The sequence below is a fragment of the Panulirus ornatus genome, chromosome 1 (assembly GCF_036320965.1).
Source record: "Panulirus ornatus isolate Po-2019 chromosome 1, ASM3632096v1, whole genome shotgun sequence".
In the NCBI taxonomy this organism is placed as follows: domain Eukaryota; kingdom Metazoa; phylum Arthropoda; class Malacostraca; order Decapoda; family Palinuridae; genus Panulirus; species Panulirus ornatus.
This window is the reverse complement of record NC_092224.1, coordinates 88,868,254-88,882,793: the sequence shown is the minus strand read 5'-3', so window position 1 is coordinate 88,882,793 and position 14,540 is coordinate 88,868,254. Positions and strand designations below refer to the sequence as shown.

At 36.7% G+C, this 14,540-nt stretch overlaps 1 protein-coding gene across 1 annotated transcript; it reads left to right on the top strand.

The window, feature by feature from the left end:
• Positions 1 to 2,291: 2,291 nt before the first annotated feature.
• LOC139750747 (beta-1,3-galactosyltransferase 1-like) lies at positions 2,292 to 13,687 on the top strand. Its single transcript, XM_071665456.1, has 3 exons — positions 2,292 to 2,869; positions 3,262 to 3,441; positions 8,989 to 13,687. The coding sequence occupies exons 1-3, from the start codon at positions 2,421 to 2,423 to the stop codon at positions 9,287 to 9,289; spliced, it is 930 nt and encodes a 309-aa protein (XP_071521557.1). The 5' UTR covers positions 2,292 to 2,420; the 3' UTR covers positions 9,290 to 13,687.
• Positions 13,688 to 14,540: the final 853 nt, after the last annotated feature.

The following is a 14,540-nucleotide window of genomic DNA, read 5'->3' as shown; positions in this document are numbered from 1 at the left end:
ATATATATATATATATATATATATATATATATATATATATATATATATATATATTTTAGACTATTCGCCATTTCCCGCGTTAGCAAGGTAGCGTTAAGAACAGAGGACTGGACCTTTGAGGGAATATCCTCACCTGGCCCCCTTCTCTGTTACTTCTTTTGGAAAATTTAAAAAAAAAAGAACTATGATTCACTTCTGCTTCCATGGTTCCATCCGCTGCCAAATCCACTCCCAGATATCTAAAACACTTCACTTCCTCCAGTTTTTCTCCATTCAAACATACCTCCCAATTGACTTGACCCTCAACCCTACTGTACCTAATATCCTTGCTCTTATTCACATTTACTCTCAGCTTTCTTCTTTCACATACTTTACCAAACTCAGTCACCAGCTTCTGCAGTTTCTCACACAAATCAGCCACCAACACTGTATCATCAGCGAACAACAACTGACTCACTTCCCAAGCTCTCTTATCCACAAACTGCATACTTGCCCCTCTTTCCATTCACCTCCCTAACAACTCCATCCATAAACAAATTAAACAACCATGGAGACATCACGCACCCCTGCCGCAAACCAACATTCACTGAGAACCAATCACTTTCCTCTCTTCCTACACATACACATGCCTTACATCCTCGATAATAACTTTTCTCTGCTTCTAACAACTTGCCCCCAACACCATATATTCTTAATACCTTCCACAGAGCATCTCTATCAACTCTATCATATGCCTTCTCCAGATCCATAAATGCTACATACAAATCCATTTGCTTTTCTAAGTATTTCTCACATACATTCTTCAAAGCAAACACCTGATCCACACATCCTCTACCACTTCTGAAACCACACTGCTCTTCCCCAATCTGATGCTCTGTACATGCCTTCACCCTCTCAATCAATACCCTCCCATATAATTTACCAGGAATACTCAACAAACTTATACCTCTGTAATTTGAGCACTCACTTTTATCCCCTTTGCCTTTGTACAATGGCACTATGCAGGCATTCTGCCAATCCTCTGGTACCTCACCATGAGTCATACATACATTAAATAACCTTACCAACCAGTCAACAATACAGTCACCCTCTTTTTTAATAAATTCCACTGCAATACCATCCAAACCTGCTGCCTTGCCGGCTTTTATCTTCCACAAAAATTTTACTACCTCTCATCTGTTTACCAAATCATTCTCCCTAACCCTCTCACTTTGCACACCACCTCGACCATAACACCCTATATCTGCCACTCTATCATCAAACACATTCAACAAACCTTCAAAATACTCACTCCATCTCCTTCTTACATCACCACTACTTGTTATCACCTCCCCATTAGCCCCGTTCACTGAAGTTCTCATTTGTTCCCTTGTCTTGCGCACTTTATTTACCTCCTTCCAAAACATCTTTTTATTCTCCCTAAAATTTAATGATACTTTCTCACCCCAACTCTCATTTGCCCTCTTCTTCACCTCTTGCAGCTTTCTCTTGACTTCCTGCCTCTTTCTTTTATACATCTCCCAGTCATTTGCATTATTTCCCTGCAAAAATTGTCCAAGTGCCTCTCTCTTTTCTATATATACACCTTTGCCCCTATGGGGTTTTTATGTTAAATAATCTTAAGTGTCCATAACCCTATCCCTTTAATAAGATGAATTTCCAACTCACTATGCAGCTACTCTTACTGCCTTCTGTGCTGTTTGCAACAGCTCTTTCATTATTTTCTTTTAAAACTGATCAGATTTCATTTTCTTCCAATATGTTTTGTCTGAAATTTCTGTCATCTGCTGTTACCTCTTGGAAATTCATATCAGTTCCTAGCCAGGATAGCTTTCCTTCAGTCTTTCCTTCCATGCCTCTTAATATTGTTCAAAAGAAACTACACAATTCCACTCTTGATAATCATTTTCTTCCCGATGCCTATAATACACAAAGTGATCTATCATATGGAGCACATATATCTAAGTTCTTAACCAGTATCCAATAATCCATCTGCAATTGTGAACATTAGCTTTCATCTTGAACCTTATACTGCTGTTTGAAGTCCTTGCTTGTTTTTGACTTTACCTATTTGTGCAATTCAAAGAGTGTATGTGTGTCAAGTGACACATATTGGTCCTATCTATATTAGAAAATTGAACCTTACATCAGCAGGATATTTCAAAATGAAATGAATACAGTAAAAGTTGAGAGACACTTAACTCATTTACTCTATACATACAGGTTTAGTAATGAATGCAAACAGCTTTAACAGAAATGGCATCCTCCCATCAGGTATGTATGGTGTGTTCCTCTTTCCCTGGACACTCTGCTGGCAGAGACGTGTGGCAGTCCTGGTGGCTCTGGTGATCACTCTCCAAGTAATAACACAGAAGGACTTACTCAGTTTGGAATATCAGCTGAGAAAAATAACTTCAAGTATGACACTTAATTTTCAAGAAAGAAATAAAGGGCAAAATATATCGTCCTCCAATGACAAGTTTCCTTTCAGATATCTGATTAATGAACCAAAGTTTTGCAACAGCAATGAAAACCTCTTCATTATCAATTTTGTGGCTACTGCACCCTGGGAGGTTATGGCTAGAAGCCATATCAGAAGACTATGGGGTAATAAGAAGTGGCTAAATATGACAGGTTTTAAGACTATCTTTCTCTTGGGTGAAGCAAGAGACCTTCAGCAAATGGAAAATGTAAGAGAAGAGAGCAACAAGTACCATGATATGATACAGATTAGCTTCCTGGACACATATGATAATCTCACCCTCAAGATTATGAGTGGTCTACACTGGATCAATACCTTCTGCTCAACACCAGCCTGGGTGCTCAAAAGTGACTCTGATGTTCTGGTCAATATCTTCGCACTCAGCAGGTGAGACGTCTGTGGTAAAATTATTGAAATGATAGAAATAAATTTTGGAGCTCTACTAAGAGAAGGGCTGAAGTAGGAACTCTGACATCAGTGACTACAAAGAAAATTAGCAACTTAGGCAACAGAATGGACAGGAAAATGTAATATGATGCAAGACAAAAATGTTCGAAAAAGATTTCTAGAAGTGTCTCTCAATGAATTCATAATCACAGATTCCAGTTTAGCTAATGATTATCAGTTATGATAAACAGTATACTAATCTTATAAAGAATCATATGTACTTATAAACTTCCATTATGGCTTACTGCTAAACATTTCCTTATCAACACAGTATAGAAAAAATATTAATGTCCCTAATAACAATTGATAAATGATAATATTCTCACTTTCAGTTTTCTCCACAAGTATGATGAAATAAACCATCAGAGGAGGAACAACTTCTTATGCAAGAAGAATGGCCCTGTCAAACCATGTCGCAAGTTCTGTGAAAAGAAGTGGCAAGTGAGTCTGAAGGAGTACCCTTTCTACCTGTACCCTGTTTACTGTTTGGGTCCTGGCTACATAATTCCAAGGTAATAAAGAAAAAAACTGTGCAACAAACACTTATCAAATACAGCTTGCACATTTTGCAACAACTGTATGTGGGGATCAAGGAATGAGCACAATGTGTTACAGTGAGCATGGATATGTTGCTGACTCTACTTTGTGCTTCTTATCACTACTCTAATATAATACATTGTTGATTTGAAACTACTCTTTTCTTGTCACTGTCATGTGTCTGATGAGCACATGTATAAGTATAAGTGCATATGCTTAAGTACTGAGCACAAGCATTTTCTGTCCGAGCCGAAGTACAGTTGTTGAGAATGATTTTGAGTCCAAGTACTCAAGTTTGAGCAAGAATACCTCCTTTCCTAAATCTACCTTTCATTCTCCCTTAAAGGGTTCAGTATTCCTTTCAACACTGCAAGAGTTGGTTCATCCTGTCACTATTTACTGTCTACATTTATGTGTCCAGTTACTGTTTACTGTTAATTCTGATGTGTCCAGTTGTTTACCATCCATGGTGAAGTGTCCACTTACATTCACCATCCATGTTGTTGTGTCAAGTTACTGTTTACCATCCACATCAGTGTGTTCAGTTACTGTTCACCAGCCATGTTGATGCATCACCACACAAGAAACATCTCATCTACCAATTACATGACAGCTCCAATCATAAAAGTGGAAGCTGGCTGACCGGTCTACATCCTCCCTTGATCACTGGAAGATTCACTGAATATCATCTTTACCTTTGTAAAAAGAAAAAAAAAAACTTTTTTTTGGAAGACTGAACACTCCAAAAACCCTCAGTGATGGGTCCAGAGGATGCACACCAAAATCTGTCTGAGACTTACAAACTACAAGAGGAGTGAGATCAAAGCAAAAGTATGGGGGATGCTATTAGAACAGAAAGCTACTATATATGTAAGATAAGATAGGATGCCTTTATTGTCAAATTGTATATATGATACAAAATGAAATTCTATATGGCTATAAGCTCAATTCAAGGTTAAAAGTATAAGAATTATAAAATAAAAATAGTATCATATAAAAGTACCCCTGCCACAAACCTACATTCACTGAGAACCAATCACTTTCCTCTCTTCCTACACGTACACATGCCTTACATCCTCGATAAAAACTTTTCACTGCTTCTAACAACTTGCCTTCCACACCATATATTCTTAATACCTTCCACAGAGCATCTCTAACAACTCTATTATATGCTTTCTCCAGATCCATTAATGCTACATACAAATCCATTTGCTTTTCTAAGTATTTCTCACATACATTCCTCAAAGCAAACACCTGATCCACACATCCTCTACCACTTCTGAAACCACACTGCTCTTCCCCAGTCTGATGCTCTGTACATGCCTTCACCCTCCCATATAATTTCCCAGGAATACTCAACAAACTTATATCTCTGTAATTTGAGCACTCACCTTTGTCCCCTTTGCCTTTGTACAATGGCACTATGCAAGCATTCCGCCAATCCTCAGGCACCTCACCATGAATCATACATACATTAAATAACCCTACCAACCAGTCAACAATACAGTCACCCCCTTGTGTGATGTCTCCATGGTTGTTTAATTTGTTTATGGATGGGGTTGTTAGGGAGGTGAATGCAAGATTTTTGGAAAGAGGGGCAAGTATGCAGTCTGTTGTGGATGAGAGAGCTTGGGAAATGAGTCAGTTGCTGTTCGCTGATGATACAGCGCTGGTGGCTGATTCATGTGAGAAACTGCAGAAGCTGGTGACTAAGTTTGGTAAAGTGTGTGAAAGAAGAAAGTTGAGAGTAAATGTGAATAAGAGTAAGGTTATTAGGTACAGTAGGGTTGAGGGTCAAGGCAATAGGGAGGTGAGTTTGAATGGAGAAAAACTGGAGGAAGTGAAGTGTTTTAGATATCTGGGAGTGGATTTGGCAGCGGATGGAACCATGGAAACGGAAGTGAATCATAGGGTGGGGGAGGGGGCGAAAATTCTGAGAGCCTTGAAGAATGTGTGGAAGTTGAGAACATTATCTCGGAAAGCAAAAATGGGTATGTTTGAAGGAATAGTGGTTCCAACAATGTTGTATGGTTGCGAGGCGTGGGCTATGGATAGAGTTGTGTGCAGGAGGTAGGATGTGCTGGATATGAGATGTTTGAGGACAATATGTGGTGTGAGGTGGTTTGATCGAGTAAGCAATAACAGGGTAAGAGAGATGTGTGACAATAAAAAGAGTGTGGTTGAGAGAGCAGAAGAGGGTGTTTTGAAATGGTTTGGTCACATGGAGAGAATGAGTGAGGAAAGATTGACAAAGAGGATATATGTGTCAGAGGTGAAGGGAACGAGGAGAAGTGGGAGACCAAATTGGAGGTGGAAAGATGGAGTGAAAAAGATTTTGAGTGATCGGGGCCTGAACATGCAGGAGGGTGAAAGGCGTGCAAGGAATAGAGTGAATTGGAATGATGTGGTATACTGTGGTTGACGTGCTGTCAATGGATTGAACCAGGACATGTGAAGCGTCTGGGGTAAACCATGGAAAGTTCTGTGGGGCCTGGATGTGGAGAGGGAGCTGGGGTTTCAGTGCATTATTACATGACAGCTAGAGACTGAGTGTGAACGAATGGGGCCTTTGTTGTCTTTTCTTAGCGCTACCTCGCACACATGAGGGGGGAGGGGGTTGTTATTTCATGTGTGGTGAGGTGGCGATGGGAATGAATAAAGGCAGACAGTATGAATTATGTACATGTGTATATATGTATATGTCTGTGTGTGTATATATATGTATGCATTGAGATGTATAGGTATGCATATTTGCGTGTGTGGACGTGTATGTATATACATGTGTATGTGGGTGGGTTGTGCCATTCTTTCGTCTATTTCCTTGCGTTACCTCGCTAACCCAGGAGACAGCGACAAAGCAAAATAAAATAAATAAATAAATAAATGAAAGTACCATGTAAAATATCACATAAAGAATCATCTATTGCACTAAGAAGCTATATTAGAGGAGTTACAGCATCTTCAGATGGTTAAACAGTAGAATCCTTTATGGTACAAATGATTTCCTGAATCTATCAGTGCATTGTATAGGAAGAGATAGTCTTCGTCTTAACCTTAAAAATACATAGTATTGGTGGAGAGGATGGGTAAGATGCATCTTGCATGATCTTCTCCACCTGCTTCATTGCACATTCCTGATACAGTATATCTAATGTTTTAGTGTTTGCAACCAATTTCCTAGCTTTCTTTACAATTTTCTCAAGTTTATTTTTATCTTTACTGTTTGGCTTGCCAAACCAGGCAGTAATTGAAAAACATAAAATTGATTCTACTTCTGACCTATAAAAAAGATCAATTATTGCGTTGTCTATATGTAGAATATTTGAGATACGTATAAAGTGCAATCTTTGATTACATTTCCTATACACCATATCAGTATTTGCACCAACTTTAAACTGGTCATCTATGATAAAGCCTAGATACTTGTACTGACTCACTCTTTCTACATTTTCATCTTCAATTGTAGTCAAGTCTGTTATCATCTCTCTAGTTTTCTTTACATTCAAGTGCAGAAAATTTGTTTTACACCACTCAACAAAGCAACTAACCTATGCAATATAATCATTACAATTATCATTAACAATTTTTCCTATAATTACTGTATCTTCAGCACATTTTAAAATAGTGCAGTTGCTAAAAATTTTACACTTCTGCAGTCATCAGTATACAAACTGAACAAAGCAGGGGACATAATGCGTCTCTGGGTTGCACCTGTATTGGTAAAAACTATGTTTGACAGTGTTATCCATCTTGGTTTACTGTGGCCTCTGTGTTAAAAAGCTGAAGATCCATTTTGGTATGTTACAGTTTACATCTATCCCTAATAATCTATCTAACAAAATATGTGGCTGAATTTTATTAAGGAAGAGCTAAAATCAATGTACAATATTCTTGCTTGTGAGTTAAGTCTATCTAAATCCTTGCTTATCTCATTCATAAAAGTCAAACTTACATCCTACAAACTCCTATTTTTACTATACACAAACTGCAGTGGATCTCTGAAATTTTCTATGCTGTTACACAAATAGTTTCTCATTTTAAGTCTTCAAGATATTTCATAATATTTGATGTTAAAACAATAGGTCTATAATCGTTGAACACTTCAGGAAAAGGGATTTTGGCAATTGGCTTTATTTCTAACAATATTCATATGGCTTTATTTCTAACAATATTCATATGTTAGGCAATACCCCATGATCTAGTGAGTGCCTTGGTTGGCACACCATCTGGTTCCGTGGCCTTTCCAGGTCTAATACGCTTCAGGAACTCCATGTTCATATGATATCATGATTCATCATTTCTTTCTCGAATAATCAACATAATATTACTGCACTCATTGCAAAAATCATTTCTTTCAAATCTTGCAAAAAATGAATTCATATCATACACATACGAAACAATGTTTTCTGACTCGGGCATGTTCAGTTTTTTATCATAACCACACAAAGTTTTTAATCCTTTCCATGCATCTTTCACACAATGTGTTCTAAATAACCCCTCAACCTTTTCCTTGTAAGCTCTTTATGAATCTAGTATTTTCTTGTTTAATTGTTTTTGTAATAATTTTAACTGAGCATAATCTCCATTTTGTATTCTACATTTTTTTGCCAAGTATATTTTTCAGTTCTTTGTTTACAATCTCAGGCTTGTTGTTGGGATAGACAGTTATTTCTTTACTTGGCACCATCATGTCAAAACAAAAAATAGGTTAATGAAGTAAGGTGGTATGAAAATGTGTAAAGAATGGATCAGTTGAGCTTTACTGTATTTGAGTATGTCAGGGTAGTTAAAAAGACCAAAACCTATGTTGAAAGCTCCAAGGAAGTACTATGTGTCTGAGAGGCATGTCTTAATGGATCTATTCTTGGATACCTGCTTAAATCTGATTTGTGAAGGAGAATCTGCTTTGGCCATGTTAATGTTGATGAAACATAGCCAACAGCTGTAACTTTGTTTAATCGCACACTATTGTCATATTGACACAAGACTGGCTGTTGTCATTAAAAGCATATAATATTCATTAGTTTAGAATTCGACTCTTTACATGGAAAAAATGAAATAATTCTCACTTTTTCATATAAAACCTTTTTCATTGCAAAAGACTCTGTACATGGAAAAATAAACAAAATTCTCACTTTTTCATATAAAAATTTTTTCATTGCAAAATAATCCAACTCTGATTCTCCTTAGTGGTGTTCATGTATATTTCTGAGATCTACATCCAAAATGCTGCAAGAGTATGTATCAAGATATGTTGCTTTACATAAACTTTTTCTTTAAGGTATAAGAACAATCATTAACAAATACAAAATATAGCATTTACATCAGTTTCCATTATGAAGTTTCTTCTGCTTACATTAGTATCCATTACCTGTTGACCTCAACAGTACAGTAACATCTTCCATACATTAGATGCATTCCAATATTGCCCAAGAATTATGTCATTAAATTTTCCTTTGTAATGTACACATAATATAAATCATATAATCCATGATTAAGAACCAATTATTTTGGCTTTACAGAAGACTCGTGGCAACTCTATACCAAGCAGCTAACAAGACTCATCCCTTTCGTATGGAGGATGTCTACTACACTGGATTGATACCTGCAGAGCTTGGATGGGGAGATGTGAGGGAGAACATTGCTCATCATTTTCCCTGGCGTCCAAAGGCTTGGCAGAAGTCCTTTATAACAACAGACCTCATGATATATGAACTTGAAAAACATATTGGACGAGGGGCATCCACCTTAGTATGGAATAATATTCTTAATCAAAGGGGACTTTTATCCAATGGAGGCAACAGAACAAATATCGCAGCATAGTTTGCTTTGAAGAATGCATGCAAGAAATATTTAGAAAAACAGATGGATTTGTATGTAGCATTTACGGATCTGGAGAAAGCATATGATAAGGTTGATAGAGATGCTTTGTGGAAGGTTTCAAGAATATATGGTGTGGGAAGTAAGTTGCTAGAAGCAGTGAAAAGTTTTTACCGCGGATGTAAGGCGTGTATGAGTAAGAAGAGAGGAGAGTGATTGATTCCCAGTGAATGTCGGTCTGCTGCAGGGGTGTGTGATGTCCCCATGGTTGTTTAATTTGTTTATGGAAGGGGTGATTAGGGAGGTAAATACAAGAGTTTTGGAGAGAGGGGTGAGTATGCAGTCTTTTGTGGATAAGAGGGTTTGAGAAGTGAGTTGTTGTTCGCAAGTGATGCAGCTCTAGTGGCTGATTTGTGTGAGAAACTGCAGAAGTTGGTGACTGAGTTTGGAAAAGTGTGTGAATGGAGAAAGTTGAGATTAAATGTGAATAAAAGCAAGGTTATTAGGTTCAGGAGGGTTGAGGGACAAGTAAAGTGGGATGTAAGATTGAATGGAGAGACATTGGAGGAAGTGAAGTGTTTTAGATATCTGGGAGTTTACTTTGCAGTGGATGGAACCATGGAAGTGGAAGCGAGTCACAGGGTTGGGGAGGGGGCAAAGATTCTTGGAACGATGAAGAATGTGTGGAAGGAATGAACATTATCTCAGAGAGCAAAAATGGGTATGTTTGAAGGAATGGTAGTTCCAACAATGTTCTATGGTTGCAAGGCATAGGGTTGCATGGAGGAGGGTGGATGTATTGGAAATGAAATGTTTAAGGACAATATGTGGTGAGAGGTGATTTGATCGAGTAAGTAATGAAAGGGTAAGAGAGATGTGTGGAAATATAAAAAGTATGGTTGAAAGAGCAGTAGAGGGTGTGTTGAAATGGTTTGGACATATGGAGAGAATGAGCAAGGAAAGATTGACTAAGAGGATATATGTGTCAGAGATAAAGGGAACAAGGAGAAATGGGAAATCAAACTGGAGGTGGAAGGGTGAAGTGAAAAAGATTCTGAGTGATCAGGGCCTGAACATACAGAAGGGTGAGAGGTGTGCAAGGAATAGAGTGAATTGGAATGATGTGGTATACTGGGGTCGACATGCTGTTAATGGACTGAACCAGGGCATGTGAAGTGTCTGAGGTAAACCATGGAAAGGTCTGTGTGTCCTGGATTTGGATAGGGAGCTGTGGTTTCTGTTCATTACAATTGACAGCTAGAGACCGAGTGTGAACAAATGTGGCCTTTTTTGTCTGTTTTCCTAGCACTACTTCGCTGAAGTGGGGGGTAGTGATGTTGTTTTGTGGGGCAGGGTAGTAACAGGAATGGATGAAGGCAAGCAAGTATGAATATGTACATGTGTATATATGTATATGTCTGTGTATGTGTGTGTGTATGTATATGTTGATATGTATATGTATGTATATTGGCAGTTATGTATATGTGTATATGAGTGGGTGGGCCATTCTTTGTTTGTTTCCTGGCACTACTTCGCTGATGCGGGAAGCAGCGATTATGTATAACAGAATAAATAAATAAAAGAATATGAGTGGATGAGCCATTCTTTGTTTGTTTCTTGGTGCTGCCTCACTGATGCGGGAAACAGCAATTATGTATAATAAAAACATTATAAAAAATATATTGATGTGTATGTGAGTGGATCGGTCTTTCTTTGTCTGTTTCCTGGCACTATCTTGCTAACACAGGAACAGAAATCAAGTATAATAAATATAAAATATAACTAACTCATGCATAAAGCATCACGCACACAATGTCTGCACAGTGGTGCATGCTACCTCTGTTTCTTGCTAAGGAATACTGCTGTTTTCTCAGCTAAGGGCCTGTTGTCTTCTTGAAGTATAGTTTTCCATAAATAACTCAAATAGTTATGATTTTTACCGAGAATATAGGTATTGAGAATTGAGGTAGGTGGTGGTGGTGTGAGATAGGGGTGGAGGGAAGTTTGTCAAGCCTTTCAAGGTAAGTTTTCCTATTTCTTTATGCAATAGGCATGTATCCATTACATGGCTAGACTTTGCTTTGTTTAGACCCTGCAGGGTGAGTTACCACTTTAGCATCAAAAAATCATGGCTAGAGTGTAGGACCCCACTTGGTTTGCTATCATAATTATGCTGATGTTCTAAAGTCCTAAAAATTACAAATCCCAAAACGCACCTGGCCCCACAGATTTAGGATTCCCAATGTATATCAAGGAAAGTGGCTATTCCCCTTAGTAGATTTTTAACATGAATGGGATCACATTATTTTGGAAAAGAATGCCTTCAGGAATGTACATTTCCCATGAAGGGAAAACTTTCCCAGTATTCAAAGTTTATTATTTTCTGTTTCCATGAATTGAGTTCATTCTACAGTTATGTATATCACAGTATTCCATATTTACTGGGACATGTATACGGTAGTTTTTCAGTAGTGTTTTACTAAGAATGAAATCCCTATTGACCTTTACTTACATTACCTGACCTATGCATTTTTGATGTACATGACCATTTCCAAGAACATAATATTGCATAGAGAGAGAGATCCTTGTATAGGTATGACGTTTACCTTTTTCCACTTCCTTGGCACTATGCCTCTCTCCAGTACATCTTGAACAGTAATTCATGTGGTTATCTAGGGTATCTGTACACCTCTTTAGCAAATATGATGAAATTTCATTTGAAGTATCAGCCATAAGTGAGGTGCCTTTAATACTGTTTATATCTTTCCTAGATATCTAATGATTTCCAAAAGCTCCTCCCCATTCCATCAAACAAGTATTGGGGCTATAGTGTCTTCCATTATGAAAGCAATTTTGAACTTGCTATTCAATTCCTCACATATCCTTACATCATCCTCTATAGTATTTCCCTCTGAATCCCTTAGCCTGATGCTCCTTACCTGACAACTGGCTCCTAATAAACTTATGGAATATTTTTGGATTTCAAGCTGCCTTGACCACAATATTCTTTCCAAGGTTTCTTCATTCTTCTTTTCTTATGCTGCTTTACTCATTCCATACTCTCTTATACCTTGCCAATGCAAGCTGGCTAGAGTGCCATCTATATCTTTGCTTTCTGACATTTTTTATCAAACCACTCCTTCCCCTTTTTTACCATTCCCTCTGTATTTGAATTGCCTTAGAATTGCCTCCCATTTTCATTATGCAGAAACTAAGACTCCAATAATTTTTTTGTAGCTTTTGCAAAATTGATTGTCCAAATATGATAAGCAATGTTCAGGTTTATTCAAGGATTCCTTTTGCTTCTAACATTTTCCTGAATTTTATTAATGTCTTTGTCTTCATCTATTTCTCCTTAAGTTGGGGTGTTAGCAGGATTTCATGTCATGAGAATTTGCTTGAAGGTAATGAACCACTTTCCTCATCTTGATTTGATATTTCTGGTGATCATTAACACAGATATGAAAGATATATTCAAATAATTTGAACAGAGTCTAAAGTGAATTTTTAAGGTAAAAATCTCACTTCATTATCAAAACAAGTAGAAATATATGGTGGAAAGTTTTTCAACCTGAGTCAGAAAAACTCTAATTAAGGCATTTGGGCAGTGGTGGTTAGAATAAGAAGTCAACCTCACCGTTAGCAATCTCTCAAGGTTGCAAACCACCATAACATACTTCTTTGCCAGAGTTACCTACTTTTTTCATGAAAGAAAAATAAAAAAAACATTGATTTCATTCGACAAATCATCTTCATATGAAAAAGTGCAAATCATATTTATTAGAGTGGAAATATGTGGTTTGTTTTATGTAACTGGTCCACCCCATGATGGTATTAATGATGATTAAAATGGGGATGCTTCAGAAAATGAAGATTTTACATTTGGTTATGATTATAATCAGTATCATATGTCTTGATTATGTTCATTATTAAGGCTACATCCACCATTGTCACTCATTTGGTTCCAACCAAAAAGAGCATGGTTTTGACTGAACATCCATATAGGGAATGTGTTATTCATATTCTCAAAGATTCTTCTTGCTTCTTATATTTACAGAATTCATCCTTATGTTTGCTTTGCTACATTTTTTCAACTTTAAGTGTATAGGTAATCTCTTTTTATGAAATCCTAAATATTACTGTGCCCAAGAAGTCTTGTGAACAGATGGTGGTTCAAAAGAAAGAGAGAGATGAAGTGTTAACATAGTGACAACCAAATGATAAACATGCCATGAATGATAAATGATTTATGAGACTGGGAGCTAGCAGCTAGCAGCAAAATGATTACATCAATTTTGAAATTTACTTTAACTGACCACTTCTTAATAATGTGGAAAAGGTACAGGAAACAAACCAGTTTTACAGAAATGAGGATAACAGGGAACGTCTAAGTCCTTTAAGGCAAACATCCAATCGGTATGTTTCTTTGAAATGGCCCTGAGTACGAAATACATGTCAGCTCAACACATTATTTTCCCTTACAAGTTACACCTAGGAAATTAGACAGACAAAAACTCTTGGAAATAATAATAATATCCTTTTACTAAGATTACATGTTAATAGTTCTTTAAAGCAAAGCTCTTTGAAGCAAAAGTTAAAATTCTACTTTTCTTCAATAGAAATTACATTCCTAATTAATAAAATAAATATTACTTTGATCATGGAGCATACAATAATTAAATGCACTATATTACAAAATTAAAGATTGTATATTTAAGAGGAAATATATTCTATATAATTCAATGTAAGAGATCTCTCCATATTGAGCTGTAGGTAGTCAGGAGTGTACAGTGAATATTATATATAATACATCTGTGACACAAAGTCCTTAAACTAAATGGAACTAGATTAAACTCTTGCTTTAACAAAATTCATGACTGAAGCTACAGAAGATAATGGTACAAGTATTTTGTGGAGTACAGGAATTTTTTTCAGTGTATTTTCCCTACATTAATGCATGCTGTTATCTCTTCAATAAATGTGTTCAAGAGTAATAAAATTACACATTTTATTTGAATTCTTGTAAATAAAAATAAATCCTAAAATGAAATTACTATAAAATATTGTATAAAACAAAAATACAGCATGATCACCACCTAATTACAGGAAAAACATTATCATAAGCTAACAACTAAAGAAACACAATAAAAGATGTAGTACCTTAGGTTAGCTATTACTCTCCTAATTTTTCTGTTTCCCAACTCTCTCTTAATTACAACACTCCTAAGAACCCTTTGGTAAGCCCCTTCCATAT

Coding starts and splice junctions, on each gene's coding strand:
- LOC139750747 (XM_071665456.1), top strand. CDS start 2,421: ATGACACTTAATTTTCAAGAAAGAAATAAAGGGCAAAATATATCGTCC. Junction 2,870..3,261: donor AATATCTTCGCACTCAGCAG/GTGAGACGTCTG, acceptor TCTCACTTTCAG/TTTTCTCCACAAGTATGATG. Junction 3,442..8,988: donor CCTGGCTACATAATTCCAAG/GTAATAAAGAAA, acceptor TTGGCTTTACAG/AAGACTCGTGGCAACTCTAT.